This window comes from Apodemus sylvaticus, chromosome 3, assembly GCF_947179515.1.
Source record: "Apodemus sylvaticus chromosome 3, mApoSyl1.1, whole genome shotgun sequence".
NCBI lineage: Eukaryota > Metazoa > Chordata > Mammalia > Rodentia > Muridae > Apodemus > Apodemus sylvaticus.
The window spans coordinates 101,442,750-101,457,542 of record NC_067474.1 but is presented as its reverse complement, the minus strand read 5'-3'; the positions used below and the strand labels follow the sequence as shown (position 1 = coordinate 101,457,542).

The 14,793-nt window shown below is 42.6% G+C and overlaps 1 protein-coding gene across 1 annotated transcript; it reads left to right on the top strand.

Annotated features, from left to right (window-relative positions):
* Positions 1–1,425: 1,425 nt before the first annotated feature.
* On the top strand, positions 1,426–1,995 carry LOC127679948 (interferon alpha-12). The gene has a single exon (XM_052175519.1). It carries the CDS (start codon positions 1,426–1,428, stop codon positions 1,993–1,995), a length of 570 nt encoding a protein of 189 aa, XP_052031479.1.
* Positions 1,996–14,793: the final 12,798 nt, after the last annotated feature.

Here is a 14,793-nt window from a genome sequence, read left to right as displayed (position 1 = left end):
TCAGAAAAGAGAAGTGACAAATAATTATATTGATATTGAGCTTGAATAAAATGGAGTTTTGCAGGAAATGAAATAAGTCAGGAAAAGAGTTTTGGTTTTTTTCAGTTTATTGAGATCGAAAGAAGTGTGAGTAGTTATGCTTTATTTTCAACCATATTAAATGACAGAAAAGAGAAAGGAAAAAATGAGAGTCCCTCAGCAGACATTGTGGCATTAATCAATGTTAAGTGGGATTGAAATCAGCCTATATTTCAATTGTTATGTCCTTTGGAGTCACGAAAGTACAAGAGCCTGGTAGATTTCTGAGGGAAAAGGCAAAGAGCTGAGTTACCTGAAAAAGATTTGAAAGCAATAGTCAGAGATACAGGTAGCTACAAGATCATGTACAAATATAGCAAATAAAATCAGAATAACTACCCATGCAAAGAAAAAAATCAATGAAGAGGTCCTATGAAGACAGAAAAGAAGTCTTAGTATTGAAGAATTTGATATGTCAAAGAAAAATGCAGAAAGAAGTTCACAGAACTCTTTAGGTGTCATCACAAATAAGTGAGTGTATGAATGCGTGAATGTGTGGTTATGTGTGTGTGTGTGTGTGTGTGTGTGTGTGAGAGAGAGAGAGAGAGAGAGAGAGAGAGAGAGAGAGAGAGAGCATCTACAAGCCTGCAATGTTCTGAATATTGCAATCAGAGGACACTTTACTGTAGCCAAGGGTTCCAGGAACCAAACTTGGCTCATTAAGTTTGAACAGCAAATCATTTTATACACTGAGTCCAGAGGATTGCATGACAATCATAGAATAATCAGCTAAAATACAGGGATAATTAAACTTAACTTTTATATAAGTTTATATTACACTTAATGAAGGCAAAATAAAGAACTAAATTTTAAAACTTTAAATATTGGAATAGTTTAAAGTATACCATTATTTCAACATATTTTAATTTATAAAAAATTTTTTATTATACCTTACATTATGATTTAAATATTTTGTAAATGATATAGATGAAACAAAAATTAATTGTAAAATGAACTTCAAAACCTTTTATAGTAGTTTTACAGGAATTTTTTTGGTTACAATAGATGTGTAAATTTCAGACAAACAATGCTTACCTGTGATGTGACAGTTAATGAAATTTTTAATTAGAAAATGAAAACCTGTAAAACAACTTTCAGAGGGTAGCAGAGAAAGAGGAAGCAATAGTGAAAACCCAAAATGAATTAGAAGAAATGCCCAGAGAGAAGCAGAGAATGAGTTAAAGAAAGTGAAAAGACAATTGGAAAGAGAGAGGAGGGCATTCAGAAAATGAAAACTAGTCTTTGCCTATTTAAGACACATCCACACAGGATGGTCTTCAGAGAGCCTAGTGGGGAAGGTTCAGGACCAAACATCCTAGAAGACCAGAAGCATTGGCAACATTCACAATGGCTAGGCTCTGTGCTTTCCTGGTCATCCTGGCAGTGATAAGTTACTGGTCAACCTGCTCTCTGGGATGTGACCTGCCTCAGACTCATAACCTGAGGAGCAAGAGAGCCTTGACACTCCTGGCACAAATGAGGACACTCTCCCCTCTCTCCTGCCTGAGGGACAGGAAGGATTTTGGATTCCCCCGGGAGAAGGTGGATGCCCAGCAGATGCAGAAGGCTCAAGCCATCCCTGTCCTGAGTGAGCTGACCCAGCAGGTCCTGACCCTCTTCACATCAAAGGACTCATCTGCGGCCTGGGATGCAGCCCTCCTAGACTCATTCTGCAATGACCTCCACCAGCAGTTCAATGACCTGCAAGCCTGTCTGATGCAGCAGGTGGGAGTACAGGAACCTCCCCTGACCCAGGAAGACTCCCTGCTGGCCGTGAGGAAATACTTCCACAGGATCACTGTGTACCTGAGAGAGAAGAAACACAGCCCCTGTGCCTGGGAGGTGGTCAGAGCGGAAGTCTGGAGAGCCCTGTCTTCCTCAGTCAAGTTGCTGACAAGACTGAGTGAGGAGGAGTGAGCCCTGGGTGCTGAGGTTTGAGAGTAGAAAGGACCCTTCTGGACAAGGACCCCATACCTCACTTCAGAAGCTCTCTTTAAAATGTCTCATTTATTTTGATATGAATGCAATCAACCTGCCTATATGTTTCAGCAAAACTGTGGAAAAATTTTTGTACGTAAAAGCATTTGTTTTGTAATATTGTCATATCTATTTATATATTTATTTTCTTATTAATATAATTTAAGGTATTTATTTTCAATCCTGCAGTCTTATATTTTCTCTAATGTAGCAAGCCATCATACGCAATTAAAATGATTACGTGTTCAAATAAATTTGCTTTATAAAACATTTTCCTTGTTAATTTGGTATCTCTTCAAATGTTTCCACTGTTCTTAACAGTACTCTCTACAGCATTAAAATTGTACAAATGAACTGTGCCCAAGAATCATGCTGCAAACACACGCACACTGCACAGACTTCAGACAACCCTGAAGCTTCCCCTCTCCTTTCTCTCCAGCATACGGTGTCTTCTGGATACATGCTGGATACACGCTGTGAGGCAGGAAACTAGAGAGTATTGCTCATGCCAAGTTGTGTCTCAGTCCTTTCTGACCCATGATTCCCTAGAGTCACCTTCCATCTACAAAATAGATCAACAAAAATGACTAGCCAGCCTCTGTAGCACAGACGAACAAGGCAAGAATAATGAAGCCACATCCACAATAGCCACAAGAACTAGTTCGTAGAATAAATCCCATCAGGGGAGTGAAATGCCTTTAAAAATCAGTTATTTGAAACACCCACTCTTCACACTGCGTTTCACCTTTTTTCCTTCTTTTTCTCCTTCTCCGCTTATTCTCTTTCTGCTCCTCCTCGTCCTCTCTTCCTCCTTATTCTTCTAGTTCTTGTCCTAGTCCTCCACCTCTTCCTCCTCTTCCTCCCCCTTCATCATCATCATCATTTCTCCTTTCCCACCTGCTTCTCCTACTCCATTTCCTCCTTCCTCTCGGTCCTTCTTGTTGTGCAGGGTACAGTGCCATCTTCTGGAGCAAGAGCAGCCTTTCTCAGGGCCCCATCCCTGAGGAGAACTAAATCTCCCTCCTCCCCCGGCAGCTCCCAGTTCCCATCGCTCCTCAGCCACAGGTGGGACTGCCTCCATTTTCCAAGCTGATATTTTGTCTGACTTGGTCATGTTCACTCGCTGAGTTACAGTCGCTCTCAGATCATTTGTGTCATGTTGTGTCCAGTAACACAGATTTGCTGTCTCTATCTCCTCTGATTCTTCTGCTCTCTCTCTTCTGCAATGATCCTTGAGGCCAGGTAATCAGCCTTCTGCTCAGTGAGCAGTTGTGGGTCTCTGTGGTTTTTGTTTTGTTTTGTTTTGGTTTGGTTTGGTTGGTTTCTTGGTTTTTTCAAGACAGGGTTTTTCTGTATATCCCTTGCTGTCCTGGAACTCACTTTGTAGACCAGACTGGCCTTGAACTCAGAAATCTACCTGCCTCTGCCTCCCAAGTGCTGGGATTAAAGGCGTGTGCCACCACCGTCTGGCTGGGTTTCTGTGTTTATTGGCATGGGCTGCAAAGACTTTCTGTAGTGAGGGTTGGCCAGTGCAGTAACCTTCTCTTAGATGTAAGCTGTAATTTGAAATCAGTATTGTTACATTATGAATACGACAATACTGGTTATTTGGTATCTACGTGGTTCTCTATATATTTTAAAAGTAATACTTCTGAGAGAAACACTATTGAAACTTATTTGGATTGCATTGAACCTGAAGATCACTAGAAAATAGTCACTTTCATAGCATTATTTTATTTGATTATGATAGATCTTGTCCATTTTACTGAATTATCTACTATTGTTGCTACTACTTTGTTGTTTAGATGACACATCAGTTCCTTTTTTAGCTTTTATTTTCAATGACATTATATTGTTTGGTTTAGTGTCACAAACCAACATCAGGGTTTTCTTGGAAAGTAGCAAAAGAGAAATAAAACAGAATTGGAGACTTTGACCATTAAACCAACACCTCAGGAAAGATGAAAGAGTAAATGGAAAATTACAGACATTGAAGCTTTGAAAGCCCTTGCTGTTTGTCACTATTACCTGAACATCTCAGCTACTAGACAACACTAGACATTAGATATTAATTGTTGAATTGAATATTCAATAAGAACTGATGGGTGACAAATGCTTCATATAGGAATCTGTGTCCTAGACTGAAACTGAAATTGGAATCACAGATAAAGTTATATTTATAATAAGTGTATCATGTTTAATAGCAGTACATACTACATATATAATTATGTTCTTATGTACACACACACAGCTTTCTCTCTGCTAGACTCCCAGTACCTCCCTGCTGTCCCAGATCCCACCTTTCCATGTCTCACCCCTTGTTTCCCTTCCCTGATGCAGAAGACCCCAGTGAATGCTGCTCATTTGCTCCCCGTTAACCCGTCTGCTTACTGTACAATGCTTTCTGTTACATCTTGACTCCTGATTGGATTTTTCCCCTGAAAATGCATAACCACACATTGAAAAAAAAAGGAAGCAATTTAACGGTTGCTTTTTATTTAAAAAAAAAAAACTCTAATATGAGAGTTGATTCCTATTTTTGTAACTTAGAGAATGTTCTTGTAATGACGAAATGCTGTGCCAAAAAAGAAAAAGAAAAAAAAAAAGGAAAAGGAAAGGGGGGTGGAGGCGAAACCAAATATTCAATTCTAAGAAACAATTAGAGAAGAAGAGAACACCCTACTGCTTGCAAAGAACAAACAGAGTCCAACTCTGGTAAGTTCTCTACAGAATTCAATTTCCTGGAAGTTTCCTCCACACTAAAACAGGCTTTTCCCTAGAAGAAACTACTTCAGTTTGGAAAACTCCATTCCCTTCAGTTCTCGGCCGAGAAAGGGAAAATCCTCTCAGGTCCAACAGGTCATGTCTTCTGAAGAGTGGACCAATAAATGTGCACAAAATGTTACCTTGTGTCCTTTCCCTCTCAGTGTCCATAGAAGTTCTCTTGAGATGGGAGAGTCTGTGTGCAGTCCCCACAGTAGCAATTCACAACAAGCCTTATATTGATTTTATCAATAACCAAACTCTGTGTTGGACCTTATATCTCTTTGATCAGTAGGTAAAACATGTGGCATGTACCCTAAAACTGAGGAAAGCCAACCCTGAGAAGGAATGTTGTGAAACAGTCTCTGAATCCACAGCATCTCCACCTGTTGATACCAGGACAATGAGTCCGGAAAATGCACTGATTTATGACTGTTTCCATCTGTGACTTCAAGAATTCAGGCCCTGCCACGTGGAGTAACACAAACCCATGTCACTATTAATTTATGCAGAATAACCTAGTTCTTATTCCTACCTGTACTTTATAGGGGGCATAGCTCAATATCCAGGGCCTCTTGACCTTTTAGCTCCTTTGAATCAGCAGGACATTGAACGAGGAAGACAATGGGCCTCTGTATATAGAGTTGCCAAGGAAATCCTGGAGCTTTATCAGCTCCTACTATGAGTAAGCTGTTACTTGAAAATTCCTCTCTGGTTTCAGGTCCTGTCTCTGGACTTGCTGGTCAGGTCACTGTCACTTTGGATGAGTTTATATGAGTACTCCTATGTCTGAGTCCTCAGGGGAGCACAGGAATATGTAACAGACTTTTAGGTTTTATAGGAACAGACACACGTGGTCTGTGTATTTGGGGAAAATCTAATGATACCAAGGTGACCTTCAGATCTGTGGTGGCTATTCCTGGTTGTCAACTTGATTGTATCTGTAATGAACTCTAATATGGTTCTTGGCTTGGAGATCTTGAGGCACAGTGGCTATGAATCCCAGAAGATTAAGACAGGGAGATCTCTGAGTTCAAGGTCATCTGGGAAAAAGGAAGTCCCAGATCCAGCTGTGGTTGCACACACCTTTAATCTGGGCCACACCTTCTGCTGGATACTACATAAGGACATTGGAAGAAGGAATATTCATTCTCTTCTTCACCTGTTTGCCTTATGGTACTAAGCAACTGCTAGATCCTTGGACTTCCATTCACAACTGCTGTTGACCATTGTTGGGAGTTGGACTACAGACTGTAAATCATTAACAAATTCCCCTATTATATAGAGACTACCCAGTCTCTGTGACAGTAGGGAACCCTGACTAATACAAGATCTTTTAACTGAAGTGGACTCTGGGTGGGAATATTGTGATTATTTGATAAACTTGTCTCTTAGTGTGACTTCTTAACATCTTGCAGATATGACCTCTTATATTATTTACCTGGCAATTAATGCAATCTCCATCACTTTTATGTTTCTGTAATGGAAAACATGCTATGAATCATCTCCATACTACCATCATGCCCAGAAAATATGTATGGCCATATTGTGCTTCACAACTAGATTTGATAACTTGCTTTCATACAACAGATTTTGAGAACCAAGAGACAAGATGGAAGAACTGAGACAGTGGCATGGGATGTGGAGAGCAACTCCTGAGCTATCACTCCTGCACATTCGAGCAGGCCATCCAGCACATGCCCAGTCCACACAGGAACATCTGGTCCAGGAGAGAACGCCCTAAGTGACAAAGGAGCATCATGCAGCTGTCCTCTAGATACAGCTGTGCACACTAACACAATGCAAACTGAAGACGGGCGGGCGAGGTTGTCAAGCTTCAGGAGTAATGGTGTTAACATGGCCACATTCTGTTCTCCTTGTCTGCTGATTCCTGAGTTACAGTGGCCATAAGCATTTATGGAGAGCTGTGGAAGGCGGGCAGTCAGCCTCAGTGATATGGCCAGTAGTCTAGGCAAATCAATAAGCTTGAAGCTCAGTGTGGGGCACTGTTAGGAACGCATCAGGTAGAGAGTGACAGAGGAAGGTACCTGACATCCACATTGGGTGTTCACATGCAAATGCACAGGCAAGCACATCTAAATACTCAGAGGGGGAGGGGAGGGGAGGGGAAGCAGGGAGGGGGAGAGGGAGAGAGAAACAGAGACTCGGATTTCTTTTTTTCATAAAGAGAACCCTAGTGGAACCACAGATGTTCACCACAATCTCCATGCTGTGGTTCTGTGTAAAGCTAGCATCTCCAGTGCTACCCTCTGAAGAACTATTTCAACACCCTAGACAGTCATGGAGCCTAAACAGCATAGTCTTTGTCATACCCAGGAGGCAAGCAAGCAGTGTAGAACCAGAGGAAATACTACTGTGTGGTGGTGTATGTGTTACGTGTTTGTGAACACAGACAGGCAAGCCAGCCTCTTAGCAATTTCCATGTTTTACCTTCAGATATCTGTGTTTGTAAAACCAAAATTACAACTTTAAAATTTTTCTTATGTATTCAATATGTACAACTGTGTGTGTATGCATATCTTAAATTTTTAGAGTTACCCTACATAAGCACTAATTATTTTCCCAGAAGCCATAGGCTGCCAAATGAAAAGCCCCACGTGGCCAGGCACGATGGTACTTGCCCTTAACAGCAGCATTCAGGAAGCAGTGGCAGGTGGATCTGTGTGTATCCAAGCACACTGCTCCACACAGTGACAGCCAGGCCAGCCAGGCCTACATAGCAAGAGCCCATTTAAACAAAGAAAGAAAGAAGAAAGAAAAGAAAAAAACCAAGTGCATGCTATAGAATGCTTCTTCTTGAGTTATTGCTTTCAGTTTGCTCTCTCTGCTTCATACTTAAGATAAAAATGTAAATAAGCTCTCAGCTCCCTGATTGCTGTCATCATGGATTCTTATCCCATGGGAAACAGCCCAAATAAAATCTTCTTTCTTATATGTTGCTTTTGGTTCTGGTATTTTATCACAGCAATAGAAAAGTAACTAAGGGGTGTGGTGAGAAAGACACTCAAACTTCTGCCCTGGCCCCCGGAAGGGAGCCACTAAGGTGAACAAATGTGTAATGTAGAGATGAGGAAGATAGAGTGTGTGCTGGAGAGATTGGGGAGAAAGCGAGTCTAAGAGTTTCCTGCACTGTGGAGAGAGCTGGAACTAGGTGTCCAGGCCCAGATTGCTGTCTAGGAGCCATGTCTGGGCCTGTGGCTCTACCACAGCTGGGGTCTGTGCTGTTGTCTGTGTCCTCTGGTATCAATGAAGGCCATCTGGGTGTCAGTGATCTGGGCTGCTGCCTGAGAAGATGTGGCTGTCTAGGGACATACAGATCTGAGGGACCTGCATTGCCACTTGAGGCCAAGGTGACATGAAAGGCCATGCTATCATTACAGCTCATGCCTGGGGCCATGTCTTAGCCCCATGGCCCTGTTGCATCCAGAGTCTGTGTTGATGTCTGACACCGGTGTTACCACCAAAGGCCATGCACACGTCCCTGGTCCAGGCTGCAATCTGAGGTTATGTTGATGTCCTAGCACTGTGCCGAGCTGGTCCTTCCTCTTGCCTGGGCAGCTTGGAAGAACTGGTGTGGGTGGTAGTGTTGGGAGAGCTGGCCCCAAAGGCATGCGTGCAGGGAAGTTGGCCCTGCCCTTGGTCTGAAAGCTGGCCCTTGCTGCCTGCAGCACTCAGGAGAACTGTCCCTGTACCTTGCCTGACTAGCACAGTAGAGCTGGGCCAGGGTGGCAGTGGGGAAGAAGGAGGAAATGAGTCAGCTCCAAAGCCTGAGGCCGCTGGCTTCTACACTATCAATACTGGATCCTTACTAGGACTCCTCTTGGATATCCTGTTGTAGCCTTGTGTCATGGAGACCTGCAGGACTGGCCCCTTCATGTGTACCAGCAGTTCATAGATGGGGTAGATGTTAGGGTGGGACAACTCAGAGCCCTGGATTCGGTCTGGGCGGAAGCTGAGTTGGTCAGCCCTCCAGCACTCCTGTGCCAGCAGGCCAACAGCAGCCTGGCTTTGCCCAGATAAGAGAAGTGGCCAGCTCTCCTAAGCTCAAGCCTCAGGCTTTGGAGCTGACTCATTTCCTCCTTCTTCCCCACTGCCACCCTGGCCCAGCTCTACTGTGCCCCGTTCTCCTGCCTGATTGGGTTAGTATTCTAGTGACCGGGACCAGGCTGCCAATCTCCTATGAGGTGGTTGTTTTGATTCCTTCTTTTTGTCCCCAGAGTAGATCACATCTAGATTAAACCATAGAGCATCAGCTGGTGGGTCTCACAAGGCTGAGGGCTGATCATTGACATGGTAGGGAGGATGGCTCTGCTTGGAGCCTTTCACAGGAACATGCATCTTTCCACTTTTACGCAAGTCAATCTTAGCCTTCCTTCATTTTAATGAAATGCTTACCCCCTTTTATTCTAACACTTAGACATTTTTGAGATGTAACTTTTCTTTTACTTTCATGGCACGTGGACTCACATTTGTTTCTGATTTGTCGACAAACAGTTATGGGGTTTTACTTTCTAGAGAAGTTGAAATAAGATACTAGTTTTTTAAAATCTTAGCTAAATTTGGAAGTGCAGGACTGTATCTCAACACCTGGAAGACTAAGGCAAGAGATCTGTGAGTTGATGGCCAGCACGGGCAACATAGTGAGACCTTGTCACAAACCAAAATCCTATGTCTTAAAAAGTATAGAAGAAAAAAAAATATGCCCCCTTGTTTGACTTTCTTAGGTTTAATTCTAACCTCAGGCAGAAAGTAATACCAGAGGAGCAAAATATGCCTTGGCCAATATACTACCATGAAAAAAGAAGGTGTAAAATTCTTGTAATGTGACTGTTTAAATCTAAAATTAAAAATCATGGATAAGGAAAACTCTTTGACATGTTAGCCTGCACCCCACTGTAGTCTGAGTGACTTATTGACAGAAAAAGTAAACAGACTCACATTGACTGTGCGAACTCAACATCTAGTAAAGGATGCCATCATCAATAGAGTCTATGCCAAGATTAGGAAACTTGAGGATGACAAGTGTTCAATAGTGTAAGAGTTGGACAGTAAAAATTGTGCTTAGAAAAATAAGAATTGGTTTGCTACTGAAGGCTATAAAAACAGCGCAAACATTTGCTATCGTCACCTCGGGGCTGTTGATAGTTTTGATATGTATGTATCTGGAGAGCAGGCCACCACTGAGAGCTAAAGACCTCAAAGCCCTCACGTGGCAGCAATAAAGACCCTGGAGAGCTTATTATTTATCAAAGAAGCATTTTCTCTATAAAGAGTGGTCATGAAGATGTTGGAAAGCCTGCTCTCAAAAAGAGAGTCTGGTAGGTGAGGGCTGGGGGTGTTTTGCTACCTGGAGCAGAGAAACAGATGAGGGAGTTAGGTGGTGCTGAGGACATGACATTAGAATCTCCATAGTAAGCTCCAGAAAGAAGTAGGATGGTCTAAGAATGATGGGCACACACAGAAGAGGACCCTAGCCCTCAGTGGTAGGCAGAAAGGGTGGTTGTGCACATTAACACTGACTTGTGGCTCCAGTGAATCACACATGCTCCTGCACACATTTGTTCTAGGAAACTCCAGAGGAGCTCAGTCACTGCTAACTCAGCTTTGGCTGAATCAAATAATGAACCAAACCTCATCCTTCATTCTGAAGATGTTATTGGCCTTGGTTGTTTGGGTAAATCCTCAAGGGAATACAGCAACCCATAGGTGTGAGGGAGCCTAACTTTCTCTTAAAAGGAAGGAGAGTAAAAATAAAGGTATAGGACTAAAAATCTGTCCTTAGAAAAGAAATGTGTGTTCATTGGGGGTGGGGGGTGTCCCTGTTGTGTATGTGCCTAATTGTTCACATGTACATAAGCATTTCTGAGTTGAAGCCAAAACATTCTCACAAGCTTGACAAGTCTCTTGAGATGGGTATGTCTAAAAGTCACAGGGAAAACAACTATTATAAAGTTTTTGACTTTGGCTATCTTGTTAGGTACTATGGAGAAACTACACAAATAAAAATGAAAGAGAGAGGTAAAAGACAAATGGTCATAAAATAAGTTATTGGTTTCCTACTTTAGCACACTACATATGCAAATGTCCTCAGAGAACCTAGGGTTCACCCAGGCCCAGCTCAGGCAGGCCAACAGCATCTTCATTTCCCCTAGGCCCTCCCGCACGCCCTCTTACTCTTACTCTTACTCTTCCCCTCCCCCTCCCCGCCCCTTCCCTCCCCCTCTTTCCTCTCTCCCTCCCCCTCCTCTTCCACAAGCCCTCTTTCTCTTACCCTTTCCCTTTCCCCCTCCCTCTCTCCCTTCCTCTCCCCTCCCCCTCCTCTCCCTCTCCTCCCCCTCCACCCCTCTCTGACACCTGGGTGGTGAACAGCTAAGTCCTTGGATCTCTGGGCTATGAGCTGCCCCAGAACTCTCCCATACTTAGCAGGAAGCCTTTGTGCTCCTGGGCCAAATGAGGAGAGTTTTCCCTTTCTACTGTCTGAAGGACAGAAGGGACTTCTGAGACACAGGCAGATTCAGAAGTTCTAAGCCATCTCAGTCATCCATGAGATGCTGCTGCAGATCTTCAACTTCTTCCACACAGAGCACTCCTCTGCTGCCTGGAAAGCAGCTCTCCTGGGTGAATTCTATCAGCAACTGGAGACCTGTTCAGCACTGGTGATGAAAGAACAAGAATCTGCCCTGGCAGCAGAGCACATGAAGTGTCCTTAACGAAATCCTTGCAGGGAGTGCATCTCTAGCAAAAAGAAACACAGTGAGCAAGCCTAGGAGATTGTCCTCACGGAAATGGGGAGAGCAGAGCTGCAGACTGAGGATTGGAGGCCTGGGCTTATCTTGAAATGATTCTTCTAGATGAATCTGACATATCACATACATCATCACAATTTTCTTTAGTCAGATTTTGCTAAAAGTGACAGCCTTAATGTTAAGTAACAGTAACAAATATTCATTTGTATTTTATCTGTTATGGTGGTTTACCATAGTGATAATATACAGGAGACAATTTTCTGAATGGAACACCAGTGGGTTAAGCTCTAAGACCAACAACTGATAAATAGACCTCATGAAACTAAAAGGCAAAGGACACTTTCAATAGGATAAAAAGGCAGCTTACAGATTGGGAAAGGATCTTCATCAACCTTACTCCTGACAGGGCTAATATCCAAAATTTATAAAGAACTGAAGACATTAAACACCAACAACTCAAACAACCCAATTAAAAATGGAGCACAGAGATAAACAGAGAATTCTCAACAGAGGAATCTCAAATGGCTGAGAAACACTTAAGGAAATGTTCAAAGTCCTTAGTCGTCATGGAAATGCAGATCACAAGAACCCCAAAATTCCATTTTAAACCTGTCAGATCTGGGGGAGCGGGTCCTGGAGAAGAAAGAATGTGGACTAATGTCTCCAGGAGGTTTCATTTTTGTCTTTAGATATGTTTTCTGAAAACAAAAGAGCAGGCATATTAGTATGAATGTACAAACATTTAAAACATTTTATTTAAATAATTGCTTAATTTCAAAAGTATAGTTTATCTGTTGATATTCTAATTAATATTACTCTACAATAGGCATCAACAATAAGTATTTTCTTTTTATTTTCAGTTCTTTTTTTAAACATTACTGCCAGGCTCCTCATAAATCATTCTAGACTTTGTGTTAGTCTTTTGCATAATGTGTTCATGACTATAATTTCTAATCATTGCTATATACATTTTCTAAAAACTAGTGGTATTTTGACTGATGCCTGGTTTGTTGTTGTTGTTGCTGCTGCTGTTCTTGTTTTGTTTTGTTTTGTTTTTACTTTACCTGTGTACTAAGAGCTGTGTGTTTCTTAGTTCTGAATTTGTTTCTTCTTTTGATGATGGAAAGTCTAGACCAGAGGACTAAGCCTCTCCCTAACCTTCTTTCTTTCTGACTTCAGTATATTCAGTACAAGTGTTTCAACATTCGATCCTGTGTTCTACCGGGTTTTCCATCTAGGATAGAATAATGTAAATTACTTGCCGTTAGTGTCCGCCATTGCTGGAATCTTTTTCCCCCATGTCTTAGTATCCTCTGGTACATCTTTCCTGCTGATAATACATTGTTTCCCACGTTATCTCATTTGTTAGTGTGGTTAGTAAACATTCTCTCTGCTCACGCATTGCTCATCACCGAAGGTGTCTAATAATTCCTATGAGTTCTATAAGGAGTCATGCTGATGGAGCTGTGAGAATCAAGTCAGTAAGGGACATTCTCCCATAGACCGCATCAGTTCCTCCTTCCAGATTTCTGCCTCTTTGACTTCCCTCAACAGATTCAGGATACAGAAGCCAGGTACCCTCCCCGCCTCCCAAGTTCCTTTTGGTCATAATGTTTCATCACAGATAGGGTAACCTGAACTAAGACACCCTTTTTAATACTGTGACTTTAGAACTGGTGTGCAAGAGAGAGCTTTAATCATCCAATCGTACAATTGCACCTGGTTAATTGTAAGAAAAATCAAGGAGTGAGATACATGGTCAAATGAATATAAGAAATGAGAAAGAATCTTCCTTACAGAATGCAGAACAAAACACCATATTAAGCACAGAAATACTATTATACACGCTATATAACAGCAACCATTGACAAACAAGGCTGTCAAAAGAAATAACTTTATAACCATACACATTTAGGCTTAAAGCAACTGGGAACAGAAACCCAGGCAGGCTATGCCAGCACACACCTTATTTCCAGCTCTCTGGAGGCTGAAGCAAGCAGACTGACTATAGACTTCAAGGCCAATCAAGGCACATAGGATGATCTTGTGGCAGCCAGAATACTGAGTTCTTTAGACCTCCGGAGCAGTGCTTACTGATGGAGCATTGCAGTCTGTCCTGCTTGTCTGAAAGAGAAATCCCGTAGACCTTTGGGACAAGTCCTGGAAAAGATGAAACAAGGTTCCTCTGTCACAGGAGCAGCTGGGAGCTGCATCGCAGGGCTGCTGTCCCTCCTAGTTGAGCCCCTCCAGCTTCAGAGAATCCTTTTCCCTGCCAAAGCCACAGAAATTCCCCTGCCTCCTCTCTCTACTCGGTCCGCAGGTGTTTCGCTTCTCTTTGTGGTTTTAGCTTCCTGTCTTTATGAAGAATGAAAAGCAAAAGTTTACAAAACTGCTCTACACAGGTTTGAATTTGTGTCTCGAGGAATATTTTAGGGGTGGAGTGAAAGCTCAGTCGGAGTGACGTGATGATCCGAAAGTGAAAGAGATCATGGGGTTTGCCAGGATCCTTGAGCAGTGCGCAGGAGCGCGCCCCCTGCTGACCGCAGGTCATGGACTGAGCCTACATCCTAGGAGCGAGATTATACTGTTGCAGAAAAGATTCGAGTATACATCTTCAGTCAGCACATATTTCCTTATATAATATACCCTGATTATGGTTCCCCCTCTATTCCTCCCAGTTCCTTCCTACCTCTCCTCCCCTCCGGGTCTACCACGTTTCTGTCTCTCATTAGAAAACAAAGAGGCTTCCACGGGATAAAAGTAAAGTAATAAGAAATAAAAAGTAAATTAAATTTAAAATAAGATAATTAAAAAAAACAAATCATACAACATTATGAGACAAGGAACCTCCAAAGATGCCTTTGAGTTCATTTTCTGCTGGCCATCTACTGCTGGGCACACAGCCTGCCCTTAGGAGTAATTGGTTTTCCCAGTGAAACTCCCTTGGAAAAAAACAAATTTTCATTCGCAAGTGGTTATCAATTGGAGATTGCTTCTGAATTAAGGATGGGGGATGCGTCTACTTCTCCTTTCAGCTTGAGGCTTCAGCTGGTGCAGACCTCCGCAGGCCCTGTGTGTGCTGCCCCCGTCTCTGTGAGTGCATACGTGCGCGCGCGCGTTGATCAGCAGATTTAGAGGACCCTGTTTCTCTGGTGTCCTCCATGCCCTCTGGCTCTTACGTTTTCTTCCAAGAGGTTCCCTGTGGCCT